The sequence below is a fragment of the Sus scrofa genome, chromosome 5 (genome assembly GCF_054392235.1).
Source record: "Sus scrofa isolate SSC_HxYL_T2T_F1_AM1 chromosome 5, Sscrofa_HxYL_maternal_Yorkshire_Landrace_v2.0, whole genome shotgun sequence".
NCBI classification, from domain to species: domain Eukaryota; kingdom Metazoa; phylum Chordata; class Mammalia; order Artiodactyla; family Suidae; genus Sus; species Sus scrofa.
Genome location: NC_139387.1, coordinates 9,426,542 through 9,443,622, shown reverse-complemented (window position 1 = coordinate 9,443,622; position 17,081 = coordinate 9,426,542). Strand labels below are relative to the sequence as shown.

General features: G+C 37.8%; 1 protein-coding gene and 1 long non-coding RNA gene across 5 annotated transcripts in view; one reads left to right on the top strand and one right to left on the bottom strand.

Annotated features, from left to right (window-relative positions):
* Window positions 1-17,081, bottom strand: part of DMC1 (DNA meiotic recombinase 1) — a 112,058-nt gene that overhangs the window by 9,671 nt on the left and 85,306 nt on the right. For all 3 annotated transcript variants that reach the window (XM_084955290.1, XM_084955291.1, XM_005655492.3), the window contains 7 exons: window positions 16,979-17,031; window positions 15,155-15,196; window positions 13,997-14,069; window positions 10,396-10,487; window positions 9,919-9,992; window positions 9,680-9,794; window positions 9,256-9,316 (listed from right to left, as the gene is read on the bottom strand). In XM_084955290.1, the coding sequence (XP_084811416.1) occupies window positions 9,256-9,316; window positions 9,680-9,794; window positions 9,919-9,992; window positions 10,396-10,487; window positions 13,997-14,069; window positions 15,155-15,196; window positions 16,979-17,031 (510 nt within the window). The remainder of the gene's footprint in view (window positions 1-9,255; window positions 9,317-9,679; window positions 9,795-9,918; window positions 9,993-10,395; window positions 10,488-13,996; window positions 14,070-15,154; window positions 15,197-16,978; window positions 17,032-17,081) is intronic.
* Window positions 1-17,081, top strand: part of LOC110260646 (uncharacterized) — a 102,967-nt gene that overhangs the window by 25,200 nt on the left and 60,686 nt on the right. The gene's annotated exons all lie outside the window — the stretch shown is intronic.

Sequence of the window (17,081 nt, the reverse complement as noted above, 5' to 3'; positions counted from 1 at the left end):
CAGCATATCAAAAGGATTATACACCATGACCAAGGAGAATTTATTCTAGGAATGCAAGAATAGTTCAACATAGGAAAATCATTGATATAATATACCATATCGATAGAATGAAGGAAAATCCCCACAGGATCATCTCTTTGTTGTAGAATAAAACCTAGGCTTCAAAATCATCAATAAATGGAACTGAGCATAAAACTAACAGGTTATACTTGATTAGAATAAATTTTGGCATAGTACAATAGCATTAGCTCTGGGAAAATTAAGTTGCAAGTAAATTCAAATTCTGCTTGCTCCATGAAGTTCAGGATTCCTGTAAGCATGAGGCTAGGTGTAGTGAGGACGTGGCTGATTGACATGAGATTAAAGAGACTGTAGGCTGGTGGGGATACAGACCTCTCTGGTAAAGGAGTCAGCTAATATAAACTGCTGCTTGATTAAATGGCTCAGAGGTTAGGACCAGCTGGCTGGGGTTGGATAGGAATGGTTAAGATTCAGCAGGTCCAATGTGAGAACAAGAACAGAGTGTTAGTTTTGGAGTAAATCACTATCCAGAAAGTAGCAGCGAGGCAGTTGAGACTGACAGGAGTTAAGAAGTCAGAAGACTAAGTTGCTTTACTTAGGCAGCTGAAAGGGTAATAAAGCAATACAGCCATCTCAATTGGATGAAATAGGTAGAGATGAGCTGTCTTTATAATACTTACAAATCAATGCCACTCTTTTTAAGGGAAAAACTCTAAACCCCCTACATCACCCTCCATTATGGGTGGTTCTTTAAAGCCTTAAAAGAATCCCATGTTCTATGTAGATAGGCTGCTTGAGGGCCTGATGATATTCTCAACTGGGCTGTGAACTCTGAACTTGCAAACACTGTATTTATGCTTATCACATTTTTTTTCATGTTATGCCTTTAGTGCTGCTATTATTCGCATATTATATTCCCCCTCAACCCCTCTTCTATTACCTATTGCTAAGCTTGTTCAGGGCAGATGGCATTGTACTCATCTCTGTACAAACCGGCCACACAGGGGTACTCAAAAATATTTTTTGAACTTAAGACATGGAAGTTATAAAAATTCCAAGGAGAATATTGCAATTTTCAGAAAGATAGGTACTTCCACAGAAGGCAGACTAGTTAAGAGATTTCTATGTCTTCATAGAAGGAGACAAGAAAGGAGAGTGAGGGTTTGCTAAATGGGCAGAGAGAAGTTTTATGTCAATGCTTCTCACAGACAGTCTCAGAATATTGACAAGTAATTCTTCTGTGTGAGCATGGTTAGCTTCATCTCCTCTCTACCAAACCTTCAGTGGTGTCCTTAAGCCCCCTTTTCTGTTCTTGTTCCCTGGCCTTGGATGACATTGCCTGCTTCTTCGAAGGGCTGTCAAGAAGACACTCCTTCAACTTCTCCTTCTTATTCTCTGCTCCCTACATATGGGGACAGGGAGATCAGGTCCAGACCCCCCAGTCCTCTCACCCCACCCCCACCCCATGGATAACATACCCTGAAACAAAGTAGAGTCTGCCTCCCCTGTCCTCTCATATGACTATGTACATTCCTTTATTAAAGCACACACACAAAAAAGGAGTTCCCTTTGTGGCTCCGTGGTTGATAAACTCGACTAGGATCCATGAGGATGTGGGTTTGATCTGGCCTCACTCAGTGGGTTAAGGATCCAGTGTTGCTGTGAACTGTAGTGTAGGTGGCAGACACTGCTCAGATCCACCGTTGCTGTGACTGTGGTGTAGGCTGGCAGCTATAGCTCACATTCGACCCATAGCCTGGGAACCTCCATATGCCACAGGTGTGGACCTAAAATAGCAAAAAAAACCCCAAAAAACAAACAAACAAAAAAATACGCCACATTTGGAGTTCCTGCTGTGGCACAGTGGTAATGAACCCAACTAGATCCCTGAGGACTTGGGTTCGATCCCTGACATCACTCAGTGGGTCAAAGATCTGGTATTGCTGTGAAGTGTGGTTTTGGTTGCAGGTGCAGCTTAGATCCCGTGTTGCTGTGACTGTGACTGTGGTGTAGGCTGGTGGCTCTAGCTCTGATTTGACACTTAGCCTGGGAACTTCCATATCCTGCAGATACGGCCCTGAGCGAAGACAAAAAAAAAAAAACACGCTACATTATAATTTTTAATTCATGAGTCTCATTCCCCAACTATACTCTAAATCCTTATTCATTTTGTAACTCCAGCGCCTTGAAAAGTGCTTATAAGATACTCAATAAATATTGTTGGTGTTTCCCCACCATAGCATATGGATGTCCTCTGGCCAGGGGCTGAACCCACACCACAGCAGTGACCAAAGCCACTGCAGGGACAATGCTGGATCCTTAACCCACTGTGCCACAGGGGAACTCTGAATATTGCTGAATGGATATAAAAGAGAGAACAATTTGAGTCTCCCCCAAATTAGATCCTGTTAGACAGATTTGTGAAATCTTCAAAGAAGCTGTAATTCAAGGAGCTTTTAAAGGGTGTTCTGACAGAAAGGGAAATGTAAAAGGAGGCAGGATTTCCCCCTAATGGAAGCCATCCTTTTCCCCTCACCCCCCCACAGCTAAATCTAAGAGCAGGAATCTGGAGCTTTCAGATACATGGCTATGTTTTTTCTTTAGCAAATTACTGTTTGCTCTCACCAATGTGGTACCCTATGCACAAAAGAGAACAGGAACTACTGCTCATAACCAATTACTCCAGATGAAGAGCCTGAATGTTAAGAATGTCCTTTCCAAAGGCAGATGATTTTGAATGAACTAAATGGTAAATAAATTATAGGATCTGCAAAAGTGCTAATAAATCATATGGGAAAGATAATATGAGGGGGAAGAAGTCCTAAAAAGGTGACTTATAATGTACGAGGTTATAGTTAATCAAAACAGATTGCAACATAGCATAAGAGCCTTGCAACATGCTTGGAGAATATCAAGCCAATTCATATTTTATTTGCTCCATCAAAGTGTTAGGATTCTGAGTAGAACTTCATGAAGAATTTCTGGCTCTTAAATTTTTTTTTGTAGGTCACTAACACTTTGATAATTTAATGAAAGATATAGACTCTTCCCCAGAAAATGCACATATGTACACATAGAAAAATTTTCATATACGTTTAGGAGATTCAAGATTCCTCGCTGCTCTGGTGTGGATGGGTATTAACAATAATAATCCCCAAGATGTACTGAGTCCTCACTGTGGACTCAGTGAGGCAGATATTCTTCTAACTCATCTAATTATTTCCCTTTGCTTGGATTCCACATTTAGTAAACAACATTGGATTAAAATTTGGATGCCTATAGATGTCTGCATACAAAGAGAGAATGCACTGATCACAAGAAATTCAAAAGTAGTTACCTTTTTCTTTATCAGTAAACTGGCCCTCTGATCTTTCATTGAGTCTCATGAGTTTGATTAATGAGTCTACCCCTGAGAGATGGATTTGTTCTCAGTAGGATGACCAAAACAAATCTGTCCGTAAGGCTGAGAGTCCTGAACTCTGGTCAACTCACCAGAATAATGGATACATCCCTGCAAAGCCTCTCCAATGACAGCATGTTAACCTTTTCCCAGGCTTACAGACTTAATGTGCTATGTGGTATATGAGCTTTGGAGTTAGACCTGGTTTCAAATTTTGGCTTATCAGCCAGCCAATGTGACCTTAGGAAAACTGTTTAATCATTATAAGTGTCTATTTCTTAATTTTATTTTATTTTACTTTATTAATTTTCTTGCAGAAGTTCCCAGGCCAGGATTTGAACCTGTGCCACAACTGTGACCCAAGCCACAGCCTAACAAAGCTGGAGTCTTAACCCACTGACTCACCTGGGAATTCTGGTTTCTTCATTTTAAATAGGGGATTATAACTGTGCCTAACTGGTAGAGTAGTTGTAAGAATGAAATGAAATAATTTAGGTAAGGCATTAACGCAGTGACGGGCAATTATAATTACCTGCTTTCCTAATCCTGACTCAAACATTTATTATCTATATTACCTTTAGCTAATTATTTGCCTTTACGAATCTCAGTTTCTTTAACTGTAAAATCGGAATAACAACAACAAAAAAACCCTTATGGAGCTCCCTGATGGCTCAGTGGGTTAAGAATACAGCCTGTCACTGCTATGGCACAAGCTCTATCCCTGGCTGGGAAATTTTGCATGCTGTGGGTGTGGCTAACCACCCCCCCCAACCCCCTTACTGCTTAGGGCTGTTGTGAAGATTCAAGATATATTTAATACAACTCATTGGGAGCCTACTACATGTCAGGAACTGTGCCAGGTCATTTATATACATTAGCTTTACCCTTACAGTAATCTTGGCACATAGAGCTATTCGATAAATGGTAATTATGATCATTTAACTAAATGATTTAATTAAGACAGTCACTCTTTTAATGACATGTTAATCAAGAACCTTTTCTTTAAGTTTCTTTGAAATTCTTGAGTATTCTAGCAGTTATAAACAAGTTTTGAGGTAAAGTACAAGAAGGTATAATAGCATTCCACATTCTTTTAGAGGGCTTTAATTTACTTCTATTTCTGACCAAGTAAAAACAGCCTCAGAAAACCACCCACATCCCTTCTTTAGCCTATTCTCCTTATTTCTCTTTCTTTTACATTTTCTTCTCTTCTTTCCTTCTTTTCTCGAGGTGTGGGGGAGGATGATGAAAAGGAGGAAGAGAAGGGGGTGGATATTAGTAATAAAGAGGGCCCAGAAAAGATTGTTTCATTTACCACCCCCCCCAGGCTGAACAAGATATAGCATGTTATATTGTTGACAGTAGGACCCAGAATAACCTGACCTCCCAACTTCAAGTTAGGGTGCAAAGGTCATGAAGTACAGGATTATGGTGATGGTAGGACAGGTGATATCTGCATGGGAGTGAGATGGGAAGAGTAGCACAGTGAGACTAAAAGAGCTTTGAAGTCAACTTTGAAGTCAAAGATATCTGGGTTCAAATCCTGGCTTCTGTTTTTTAACCGTGTGATTAAGCAAGCAGGTACTCTGACCTTTGTTTCCTCCTTTATTAATTAGGAATAATAATAGTGTCTGCCTCAAACACTGGTTAGAGTGGAGAACCTGAAGGGTTGGGGCAAGGGCAGACTTGAGGGACAATTGGTACTCCCGGTACTCTTGACTTGCTAGGGGCTAAGCTTAAAGGTGGAATTTTTGAGAAGAGATCCACTGAGAGAAAGGATAAGTGAACATATCCAGGAATGAGGAGGATGCACTGAGATTAGAGGAAGACAAAGAGAGAATACTGTCAAAAGGATTTTGGTAAAAAAGAAGAGATGGTTTTTTTTTTTTAAAGGAATGTTTAAGAAGTTTTGTTAAATAACCCCCCTTTCCTCCCAAACTATGCAGAATAATCTACACATTTTTCAAAATTTTGAGGATGGAATTCTGTTTTTTTGCAGGGGGAGGTGGGAGAGATGCAGCAATATACTGAGACTGGCTTCAAAGAACAGGGAAGCCCAGGGAGGCTGAGATATGTTGGGGCGATATAATTATTATATAAGATGATACATGAAGTTACTTGGTACATTGTAAGCAACCAATAAACATAAGTGCTCTTAATTTTAACGGAGGGGAAAGTAAAATTCACATAATTTGAATGTTGGAATTACCTCGTGGCTCAGCAGTTTGAGGATCTAGCATTGTCATTGCTGCGGCTCTGGTTACAACTGTGGCACAGGTTCGATCCCTGGCCTGGGAACTTCCACATACCTTGAGTGCCCATCCCAATAATTTAAGTGTTACACAAGGTCACCATGCTAGTAACCTTGGTTTAATGCTGTTTCTCTAGCTATATCGCCTCTTAATTTATACTAATGATGTAGAATCAGTAAGTGATGTCCTTAATGAATAAACTGCACATTTACAAGGCTGCAAATGTTCTAAGATTACTTTTTGTTTTAGGGAAACAAATACCCAAATGAAGTAGGTGATAACATCATGGTCTAATTTTTGCTTAATTTGTTATTTGCCCTGACATAAAGCTTTACAGGCTGATACTTTTTTTTAATTTCCAGGCCTTCTGGATTACTCTAGTTCTAAAATCTGTATCTGTAAACCTCATCTAGGAGTTACTGCTCTTCTGTATAATATGGCAGTTCCCTGCCTCTATAATTTTGTTCCTTTTTAACATGATGTGGCATCAAGTATAATGCATGGGATATAAGCCTCAATTATTGTCAGTGTACTTGGGGACTCATACCAATTATAGTGATATTTCTCTGACAGGCTCCAGGAGAGCTACAGCTTGGAGTTCCTTAACACTGAGAAACAAAGATATTTTCTTTGTATTCTTATATCATTTGAAATCCTTTAGTTTAAAGCTGTCTTGTTTTCTTTTTTAATTTAGTTGTGGCAATTTATGTGCTTTATAGCACATGCATTTAATTTGTATTGTTATAATATACTTTAGAACATACCAACTAGGGTAAAACTTGTTTCTGTAGAACTTGTCTCGGTGGAGGAGATGCAGTTTCAAAACAGATTCACCCAGAAAAAAATATTAGCCTTTGTTATCTTCTTACTTACTTCATTATAAATCTCCTCCCCTCTCTGACTTCTTCAATTATTTCCTTCTGTCACCTTTCTATTTTTCTCTTATTGGAGTCAATTCAAAATAGTTTTACTCTTTTTGAAACTTTCTACAAATATAAGGAAAAAAAAAGAACAAACCCTATCTGACCTAATTTCCACAGACTGCCTTTGAATTCTAACTCTAGATCGACAGTTTTGGCCTCTTCGGTGCTGCCTCCCAACCCCTGAAGAAAGAACATTGCTCTTTAACTTGTACTGTTTTATTTGAATGCAACCCACTTCCTCCCTCTGAGCCAATGAGTCATTTTCTCTTTTTAAAGTGAGCCTTAAAAATCTTCCATTTCTCTTCAGTTTAAAATTATTCTGTGAAGTACTTCATGTCCTGTGTATGAAAGACACCCTATGAAACAGAGAAGACTGCCTTAACCCCTCAAGGACTACAGACATGCATGACCTACCAAGCCTTTAAAGTTTTGATTTAAATGGACATCATTTATTTCTTCCTAGTGGAGGCAAGGCACCCAATCTCTTTTGTTGACTAGTGAGTTCCCAAAATCTTGATACATAGTAGATTTTCAATAAATATATACTGAATGAATAAATGATTGATTTCCCCCACCTCAGTCTTTTTAACTTGCTTCATAATATTCGTGTAGTTAATACTTTCCCCATTGGAATCTCCTGTAGTCAAGTAGAAAGTATTCATAAGGGGGTATTGAAAAGTGAGGATTATATCGATATGGAACTGCAGAAGATTTAGCAATACTCTTAGGAATAGTGTAAAAAATGCCTAAAGAGATATACATTCATTTCAATGTAATTTACAGAATTTACAATATTATGTCAAATATATTCATATATATATATATATGACTGATTTATCTGCTACTAAATGATGCACTTAGTTTTAAAGTAATAGAACTTCATATTGCAACCATCAGCATAATAATTTATTTAAACAAGAGTCTCCAAAGGATGCTAAAATCAATGGGTGAAAACTTACTGTAGAACATGATATTTATACAAGTCTAAGTATCACCCCACAAATTACTTATTAATTGCAAAGAAGAAAAGATCTTGGAGAAATCTTATGAACACCAGCTGAATCACATGATCAAACTTAACATCACCAATAATGACAAACTGCCATAGTGAGCCTCGCGATATGTATATGGAAAAGACCATGACATCATTTATATAGTTTTCCTAACATTTTAAATAATGAGGAAAAAATCAACTCCGAATTGAGAGACATTCTGAAAAACATTTGGCCTGTGCTCCTCAAAAATGTCAGTGTCAGGAGTTCCCATTGCGGCTCAGTGGAAAAGAACCCTATGAGGATTAGGGTTCTATCCCTGGCCTTGCTAAGTGGGTTAAGGATCCTTTGTGGCTGTGGCTGTGGCATAGGCCAGCAACTGCAGCTCTGATTTGACCCCTAGCCTGCAGCTCTGACTTGACCCCTAGCCTGGGAATGTTTATATGCTGCGGGCGCAGCCCTAAAAAAAAAAGGATGAACCTACAAGAATTAGGCCAGAAAGGGGTTTTTTAGTCGGAATGGGGCAGGCTGTCCGCTTGGTGAGCCCATACCCTCATACACCCCCTGCCCCCACCTGACATCCCCTTCCTTCTCTCCCTGCCACCCACCCCACGCTGGGGCTGTGACAAGGAGGGTGGAGAGGGAACAGGACAGGGCCTCCCCTTCCTGGCCCGTAGGAGATGGGGAGGCCTCAGAGAAATGCTTGGCAGTTCCTTCAAGGTCCCTTCTGTGATTCCAGGCTCATGATCACTAAGGTTCTTCCACCCCCAGAGTCAGCGATCCCCCCCTTTTTCAGTGTCAGGAGTTCTCATTGTGGCTCAGTGGAAAAGAACCCAACTACTATTCATGAGGATTAGGGTTTGATCCCTGGCCTTGCTAAGCGAGTTAAGGATCCTGTGTGGCTGTGGCTGTGGCGTAGGCTCGCAGCTGCAGCTCTGATTTGACCCCTAGCCTGGGAATATCCATATGCCACGGGTGTGGCCCTAAAAAAAGAAAAAAAGAAAAAATATCTTTTTACATGGATTCAGGGTTATTTTGATTGTTTATTCAGATACATAATGCTCAAAAATTTTTATGGTGGCAACTAACTTTTCTTCAAATTTTCCTTTTTGCTATCCTACTTAACTTTCACTGCCAACTTTTAAGCAGAGCCATCAAAATGTATATTATGTGCACAATGCTTTCAACAAATTCTGAATATGCCTAGTGTGGACTTAAATTGTTTCTTCAAACATGACACTTGTCTCATGGGACCTCTTATAAATATACCTCATGTATATCCTGTAGAGAGCCTGCTTTTTTGTTTTTAGGCTAACAGCTTAGCGCAACAGAGACAGTTCATAAATCTGGAATATAAGTTTTTATTTCCCTAAGGTCTTTTCCTTATTGTCCTCCAATGGCATTATAATCCTAGACAAAATGAAGGCCAAGGTATCTCTGGACATAGTTAAACTATTGCTTTCCTTTATAAAGAACTAGAGAAGAACAGGTCTAGATAATAAGTGCTACCTGCAATTATGAATTAATATGCACTGTGCAAAAAGTGATTTGTGATATATTTGTGCCCACATCAAGACTGATCACTTTGGAATCATTTCCTATTCTACACTCTAACCTTTTTGATATTAACCCTTGTGAAATAACAAAAGCAGAATATTGGAGCTTACGTCATAGTTGCTCCTGGGTCAGCAGTCATTTGATTGGTCACAAACACAGCCACATTATATTCTGCATCAAAAAATAAAATTAAGAAACTAAGAGAATGGCAATGTAAATATAAAAGATTCATTTCTTAGATTTCAGAGTTGAGAAATATTGTGCCATGAATTTACTTGATGAACAAAATTACATTATTGTGTTCTCACTGAAAACATAAATTAATATATTTAAAGTTACTATTGTTATTCTTTAGTACCTTATTGTATTAGAACAAGTATTTTTGGTTTAAAAAAGGGTTGTATTCCCATGAAGGTAATTTTATTTTTTAAAAATGTATAGCCTCTTGACATTATTCTAAGCATCTCTGCAAAGCCTACTCAGCAAACAGTCACAGATGCTATTCTGATATCACCATTTATTTTAAAAATCTACCTTCTGAGATTTTTTGGAGCCGTGACAACATCTGGGCCAGTTTTTGCTGCCGTTCAGCCAATTCCCCACGACCACTGAAATCCACTCGGAAAAGTGCCATTATTGAATCAATGATCTGTGCAAGATTAATGCAAAAGTAAATATTCATTTGGAAATGAAGTTAATTTGAATTGGAATCAAAAGAAAAAAGATATTATGCTAAATAGCTCTATGAGTGAGCAATATTTAAAAGCCTGTACCAATAGCTTGAAGATGCCAGCTTCTTCATGGAACTTTGCTGCTACATAATCAAGTAGCTCCATCTGATGTTCACCTGGTGGGAAATGCAGTGAGAGGATGTTATAAAAGCTAGAAGAAGCAGAGGCTAAGATGTGTATGTCCATAGGAGTCAGGCAAAAGAGAGTCTTTGAAGGATTTTCTTAATTATTTATGCCTTTATTAAATATGTTTTCATATTCTGCCCTAACATGCATATCAAATGCTACCTTATGCAAAAAAGAATGTTACTCTCCATCTCAAAGACAAACAACAAGAAATAATTTGAGGGCATTTTAATATCTAAGGACTTATCAGATGAAAAAATTTGTGGACTAAATAAATTTGGAGAAAAGTAAAATAGAGTAAAGAGTAGTGTCAAAATATAAGTATTGCTCAAATAATAAATCAGTGCAGCCAACCTAAAGCAGCCTAAGCATCGAATTGCATGGGGCTCTTACTAGTATATGCACGTGCATAAAGTACATTGTCCAGGACTGCATCATGGTCTACATTGAAGCGATCAGCAATGTCCCGAAGGCGATCCGGACGGCTGGAGTATGCCAGGATTAAGGATCCAATGAATCAATTCCAAAAAATTTAGACAACAACTACAAAAATAATACTGTAAGTAAATATATTAAAGAGAGGCAGAACACGGTACCTGCAAAGGTATTCTGGAGGATGCTAATAGTCACTTGAAATCTACATTAGATTTTATTTCTCATAAGTGCCTCAATTAAGGAATACCTTAGGTAGTGATAACAGGTGATAGAAATGAGACAGTAATGAATTTAAATATTAAATAATCTAATCTAAACAATGGCTTTGGAAGCTAGTTGTTATGGTCTACATTGCAAATGAAGATGCTGACAGAGAATAGGCAAATGACTCAGGATTATGCAGCAAATCAGTTACAAAAGAAAAACTAGAAACTAAAATTTGTGAATCTCTTTTGTTCTCAGTTCTATAAAAATAGATCTATTCTAGGAAGGTAATATCACTGAATTATAATTCAAGTCACCTCAAAGTGAATTAATTCACTCTTCATATTCCTCACTTGTTTAAAATAAAATAGTTTAATATACCACTAATCATGTGTTGCCAACAAATGATAAATTTGACTACATGAACCAAGGGTCCAAAAAGTAATTTCAAGGGTCCAGAAGGGCATTACTGACATACAGTTTTTGGTTTGTTTAGGGTTTAAAATCTACCTTCTTCTAAAGGAGCTCTGTTAGTATTCTGAAATAAGTAAATTAATAGGGAGACAAATTCAGTGTACCTTCAAAGATATTCTGGAGGATACAAATAATAACATATATATCTAAACTATAAAGAAGTCATAAACATTTTTTTTAGGTCTTTAGGGTCCAAAAAATATATCTACAGTATTCTCAAAAGTGAAGTGAGATAAAATAAAATGCATGCCTGTGGTTTCATTCACTTTGTTTACAGCATTTATATAAAACTGATCATACTATAAGTGACTGCAAAGCAAGGACCATTTATGATTTTATTTGTGACACCTGGAACTAGTTCAATAAATGTTGAATTGGATTGTTTTGGGGATTTCCCAGCCATCTGTGTTCTAAAGTGCTATATATGTTTTCTTCAGAGTTTCAGTGGCAGCCACTAAAAACCTTCTATTGCTGCTGAGTACATCCAGTAGATGTTTTTGGTGGACAAGTCAAAGACAAGGAATTGAAAGAGGCAGTAAAAAGGTTTTTCACTATATCAGTTTTTACAAAACTGGGTGACTATGTGACCAGGAGTGTAAAAGTTGGGTTTATGCTGAAGGGAAGTTCAAATCAATCTACAAATATTTATTAACTGATTACCATATGGAATTGGTTACCAAGGCACTGTGGAGCATACAGGATGTCATAAGACAATCTGTGCTATAGGTAAGCGTAAAACATAGTTATGCAGGCAAAATATAAACATATAAAAAGAAAAATACCGAGAGAGAGCAGGATACATATAAGGGACATTGAAACAATGCAAACATTCCACTGGGGCCCTCGCATGTACTTGTACCCCCAAGATGATCCTCTCTACTCCCTCTTGCATATGACCTGTCTCCTATTTCTTTCTAATATTCTTGATAAAATCCAAATTGCCACAACAGTGGCAGCTATTCTGCAAGAACAATTCCTCCCTCTTGAAGAACCATTCCTAATCAAGTATTTCTGAAACTAGCTGAACTCCAGCTGAACATCTCTTGCTACAGTCCCATTGTTAAAAAGAATGTCCTCTGAACCTGATAGCTCCTCAAACTACCGTATTTCTTCTATTTATTGATTCGTTATGCACTGCCTCAGTTCCTTACTGTTTATGTGCGATAAGCTTCCATCATTTTAGTAGAACTCTTTTTTTTTTTTTTTTTTTTTGGTCTTTTTTGCCATTTATTGGGCCGCTCTCGTGGCATATGGAGATTCCCAGACTAGGGGTCTAATCAGAGCTGTAGCCACCAGCCTATGCCAGAGCCACAGCAGCAACGCGGGATCCGAGCCGCGTCTGCGACCTACACCACCGCTCACGGCAACGCCGGATCGTTAACCCACTGAGCAAGGCCAGGGATCGAACCCGCAACCTCATGGTTCCCAGTCGGATTTGTTAACCACTGTGCCACAACGGGAACTCCAAGCTTCCATCATTTTAATTTACTGCAAAAGTCCTCCTGGACTCGTAATTGCAAACCTCAGGGATCTTTCTCAGTTTGTATCTCCCCCCACCCCCGAACATTGCTGACTACCCTTTTCTTCTTGAAACTTTCCTTATATTCCACGTCCACAACCAGATTTCCTCCTCCTTCATCTTTCTCTATGGGTTCTTCTTTTTAGTCCCCTCTTCCTAGACATCAGCACACCTCAAAGTTATGTTCTCAGTTCTCTTCTCGCTCTGTAAGCTCTCTTGACCCCACCCCTTTCTCAAGCTGAGTCCAACATTTCCAACTGCCATACAGATGTCCTCCTATACCTCATTTTCCACATATTAAAAATGAAACATCACTTTTTCTCTGAAGAGATGACCTTCCCAACTGTCATCTTTAGTTTCCTAGTATCTAAACAAAACAAAAAAAAAACCTGAGTGATTTCTCAAACCTCTTTCTTTTTTTTTTTTTTTTTAATTATTTCTTTAATGGATTGTTTCTTTGCTGTTATATCTAAAGTCATTATCGCATTCAATGTTATCTAGATTTCCTCTTCTTTTTTTTTTTGTTTTTTTTGTTTTTGTCTTTTTGCCATTTCTTGGGCCGCTCCCGCGGCATATGGAGGTTCCCAGGCTAGGGGTCCAATCGGAGCTGCAGCCACCGGCCTACGCCAGCGCCACAGCAACGCAGGATCCGAGCCGAGTCTGCAACCTACACCACAGCTCACGGCAACGCCGGATCGTTAACCCACTGAGCAAGGGCAGGGACCGAACCCGCTACCTCATGGTTCCTAGTCGGATTCATTAACCACTGCGCCACAATGGGAACTCCTCAAACCTCTTTCTTTTGTCTACCAAATACAGTCATCAAATCTCATTATTTGCTTAGGATATTGCAAAAGTATCCAATTTACATCCATTATCCAGTTTCAAGGCCCTTCACGTCTAAGACTCCTTTTTCCAGTCTTGCATCCTGGAGTAATTTACACTTGACTAAAACAGCAATTCTCTTTGTTACCCAAACAGGTTCTTCTCTTTTCCTTCTGTGTTTTTGTTTAATTCAGACCTTTCCCTTTATTTGAGACCATAACTTTGAGTGAGTTAGTAATCTTTTAATTATTAAAAAAGTCTTTGGAGAGGTAAGAGGATTAAAAACAAATAAGATATCATTTCCCCTCATGTATTTGTTTTGTCAATTTTATACCAAACCTATTTGGAGAAGTGAAACCTTTTTAAATAAAAAGTGATTTGAGAACTCAACTAGCAACTGTTTCTCCTTGGTTTTTCTCATTATTACTGGTTTACAGGATGATTACAAAAATGGCATAGTTCAAACAAATTCTCTTCTATAGTAAGAGTACTATATCATACTATTATGTTAGCAACTTGTTTAAATAAAAGGGTTACAAAGTATTTTCTGTATCAATGAAGATAATCTTTCCTCCTGAGTAGCCACCTGCTCCTGGAAGTTGAGCTGTCACTAGGAAGCAATTAAAATTAATTAATATTAATAAGAGTGAATAAACTTTGTACAAATGAGTATATAAATTAACATGGGACTTATGCTGATTGCAACTCTTTAACCAATCTAGCAAAGAATAATAATCTTTTAATTTCTAAACAGCATGATCTATTTTTATATTACTAACCAGTGGTAAAATTTAAGTATTCTGCCAGCATAGTAGTAATTCTACAAAGAATGTCATCATCTTTCACAATGGGAGATATTAATGAAATTTAGTTCTAAAGAGCAGAAGTAGAATTTAAATATTACTTTCTTCCCATAAGAAATAACCACAAATATAATTTATTCTATATAACTCATTTAAGTAACCTTTCAATTAATGTATGTCATTTTTTTTTTTTCTTTTAGGGCTGCACCCGCAGCATATAGAAGTTACCAGGCTAGGGGTTGAATTGGAGCTGCAGCTGCCAGTCTACACCACAGCCACAGCAATGCCGGATCCCAGCCATGTCTGCGACCTACACCACAGCTCACCTCAATTCACTGAGTGAGGTCAGGGATCGTTAGAATATTGCAGAAGTATCCAATTTACACTCATCATCCAGTTTTGTTGGGTTCATTACCACTGAGCCACAACAGGAACTCCCAAATGAGGTATTTTTGCTTATTTTGTTTTGGAAACATTTGTTTTAAGTCTTTTTCAGGTCCAGTCTTACTCTATGGAAAGTAAATTCTAGGCCTCAAGAGATTCTGTGACATTCTCATAGCTAGGACATAGAGATGTAATGGGAAAAACTGAGACCATGAATGGATACCTTTTTCCACCAACACATTCATGTACCCATGTACCTCCTCCCTATTTCCATTCAGGTGTTCAGAGTACAGCACACATGACATCATCTCAGTCATAACACATTCAAAGACCAGCTCTGGTATTTGCATAACCATGGGCAGTTTCTGTAACCTCTCTAAATTTTAGTTTCCTTGCAAATTTGTTCAGATTACATGAGATTACGTAAAGTACCAGGCACAAAGCAGATTAGTAAGTAATAGCTATGATTATTAGTGTTATTACTATCGTTGTTGTTATAGATCCTTACCACAGAGGGTATGAGAGAGTTGGGTTTTTCCAGTTCGAAATTCTGTGAAATATAGAACAAAACATACCTAGTAACATTTTAGACACTTTCATAAAAAATAAATATGGCTTAAAACAGACTCACGGACTTCAAAAACACACTTATGGTTACCAAAGAGGAAAGGAAGTAGGGACGGATGGATTGAGAGTTTGGGATTGGCATATGCATACTATTGTATAAGGAATGAATGGTCAGTGGGGACCTGCTGTATAGCACAGGGAACTCTACTCAATGTTTTGTGATAATTTATATGAGAAAAGAACCTGAAAAAGAAAGGATATGTGTATATGTATAACTGAATTACTATGCTGTACAGCAGAAATTAACACAACATTGTAAATCAACTATTCTTCAATAAATTTTTTAAAATGAAAAAGAAATTAGAAAAAATAAATATGGCCTCAGAGTATTTTTTTTTTCCAACTGTAAACTCTCACACATAAAGTATCTCTGTGACATGAATGGATTCAGCATATATGAATACCAGTAGTAAAAACAACTTTTTAAAGGGTTTTTTTAGAACTGTCTTTAGATAAAAATTAATTTAAGCCAAATTTTCCTTAGGAATAGTCATATGAATGAAAGTTTAAGACTCCACCACAAGAAGGAGAATGTGAGATTATCCCACTGATCTGAGATCCGCAAGGGGGGAAGAGGGATCATAGGAGGATCCTCAGTATCCCCTAGATATGAGCCAAAGCAGATTTTCTTTGGAGAAAAACTTCCCCTCTTGCCAGTTTAGGGCCCATTCAACTCTAATAGATTAAAATCAAGAAATAAAATCACAAATATAAATAAATACACATGAAGGTAAGTCAGTAGGCTGAGAGTCAACAGAAATAATTAAATACAGATTTATTTCTCCATCAACACCAAAAAAAAAAAAAAAATTCCAATTTAGTTCTCCGAGGACTGCAAATACTGGAACTGTCAGGAAGAGTGTATACTACAACCATACATGAACTTTTCTTTCTTTTTGGATGCATTCATGGCATGTGGAAGTTCCTGGGCCAGGGATTGAATCTGTGCCACAGCAGCAACCTGAGCCACAGCAGGGACAACACCAGGTCCTTAATCCACTGAACCACAAGGGAACTCCATTTTTTTTCTTTAAATAGAAGCTATAATCAGGGAAGAAAAAAAATCTATTCTCTATGTTCCTAAACATGCATTTCCTAGAAATAAGATTGGTCTCTCGAAATACCAGCATTTTTTGCAACATGGATGGACACAGAAACTATCATGCTAAGTGAAGTCAGCCATACAATGAGACACCAACATCAAATGCTATCACTGACATGTGGAATCTGAAAAAAGGACAGACTGAACTTCTTTGCAGAACAGACGCTGCCTCACAGACATTGAAAAACTTATGGTCTCCGGAGGAGACAGTTTGGGGGGTGGGGGGATGTGCTTGGGCTGTGGGATGGAAATCCTGTGAAATCAGATTGTTATGATCATATACAACTAGAGATGTGATAAATTCACTTGAGTAATAAAAAATAAAATAAAAAAAGAAATGATTGGTCTCATCATATAATTAACTACCTTTTGAAGTTATGAGAGAAAAAATTCTATAGGAATCAGGATGAAAAATGCCAATAAAACTCATCTATAAATGTTGGAATATATTTTAATTGCAGCCCAAAATGATCCTGCATTATAATTGATATTTCATCATAAGCTCCAAAATAGATACAATTTACTATCGATGGGTTATTTAATTATATATAAGGTTATGTATTATATTTTTTTCTTATAACAAAATATTAAGATTCTACCTACCTCCAAAAGCTTCTGTGATTGCCATGCTTTCAATTCCACCTCCTAGCAACTTACTAGAAACAGAAAATAAGCTTTAGTAATACGAACAGAAATAGAGATATCA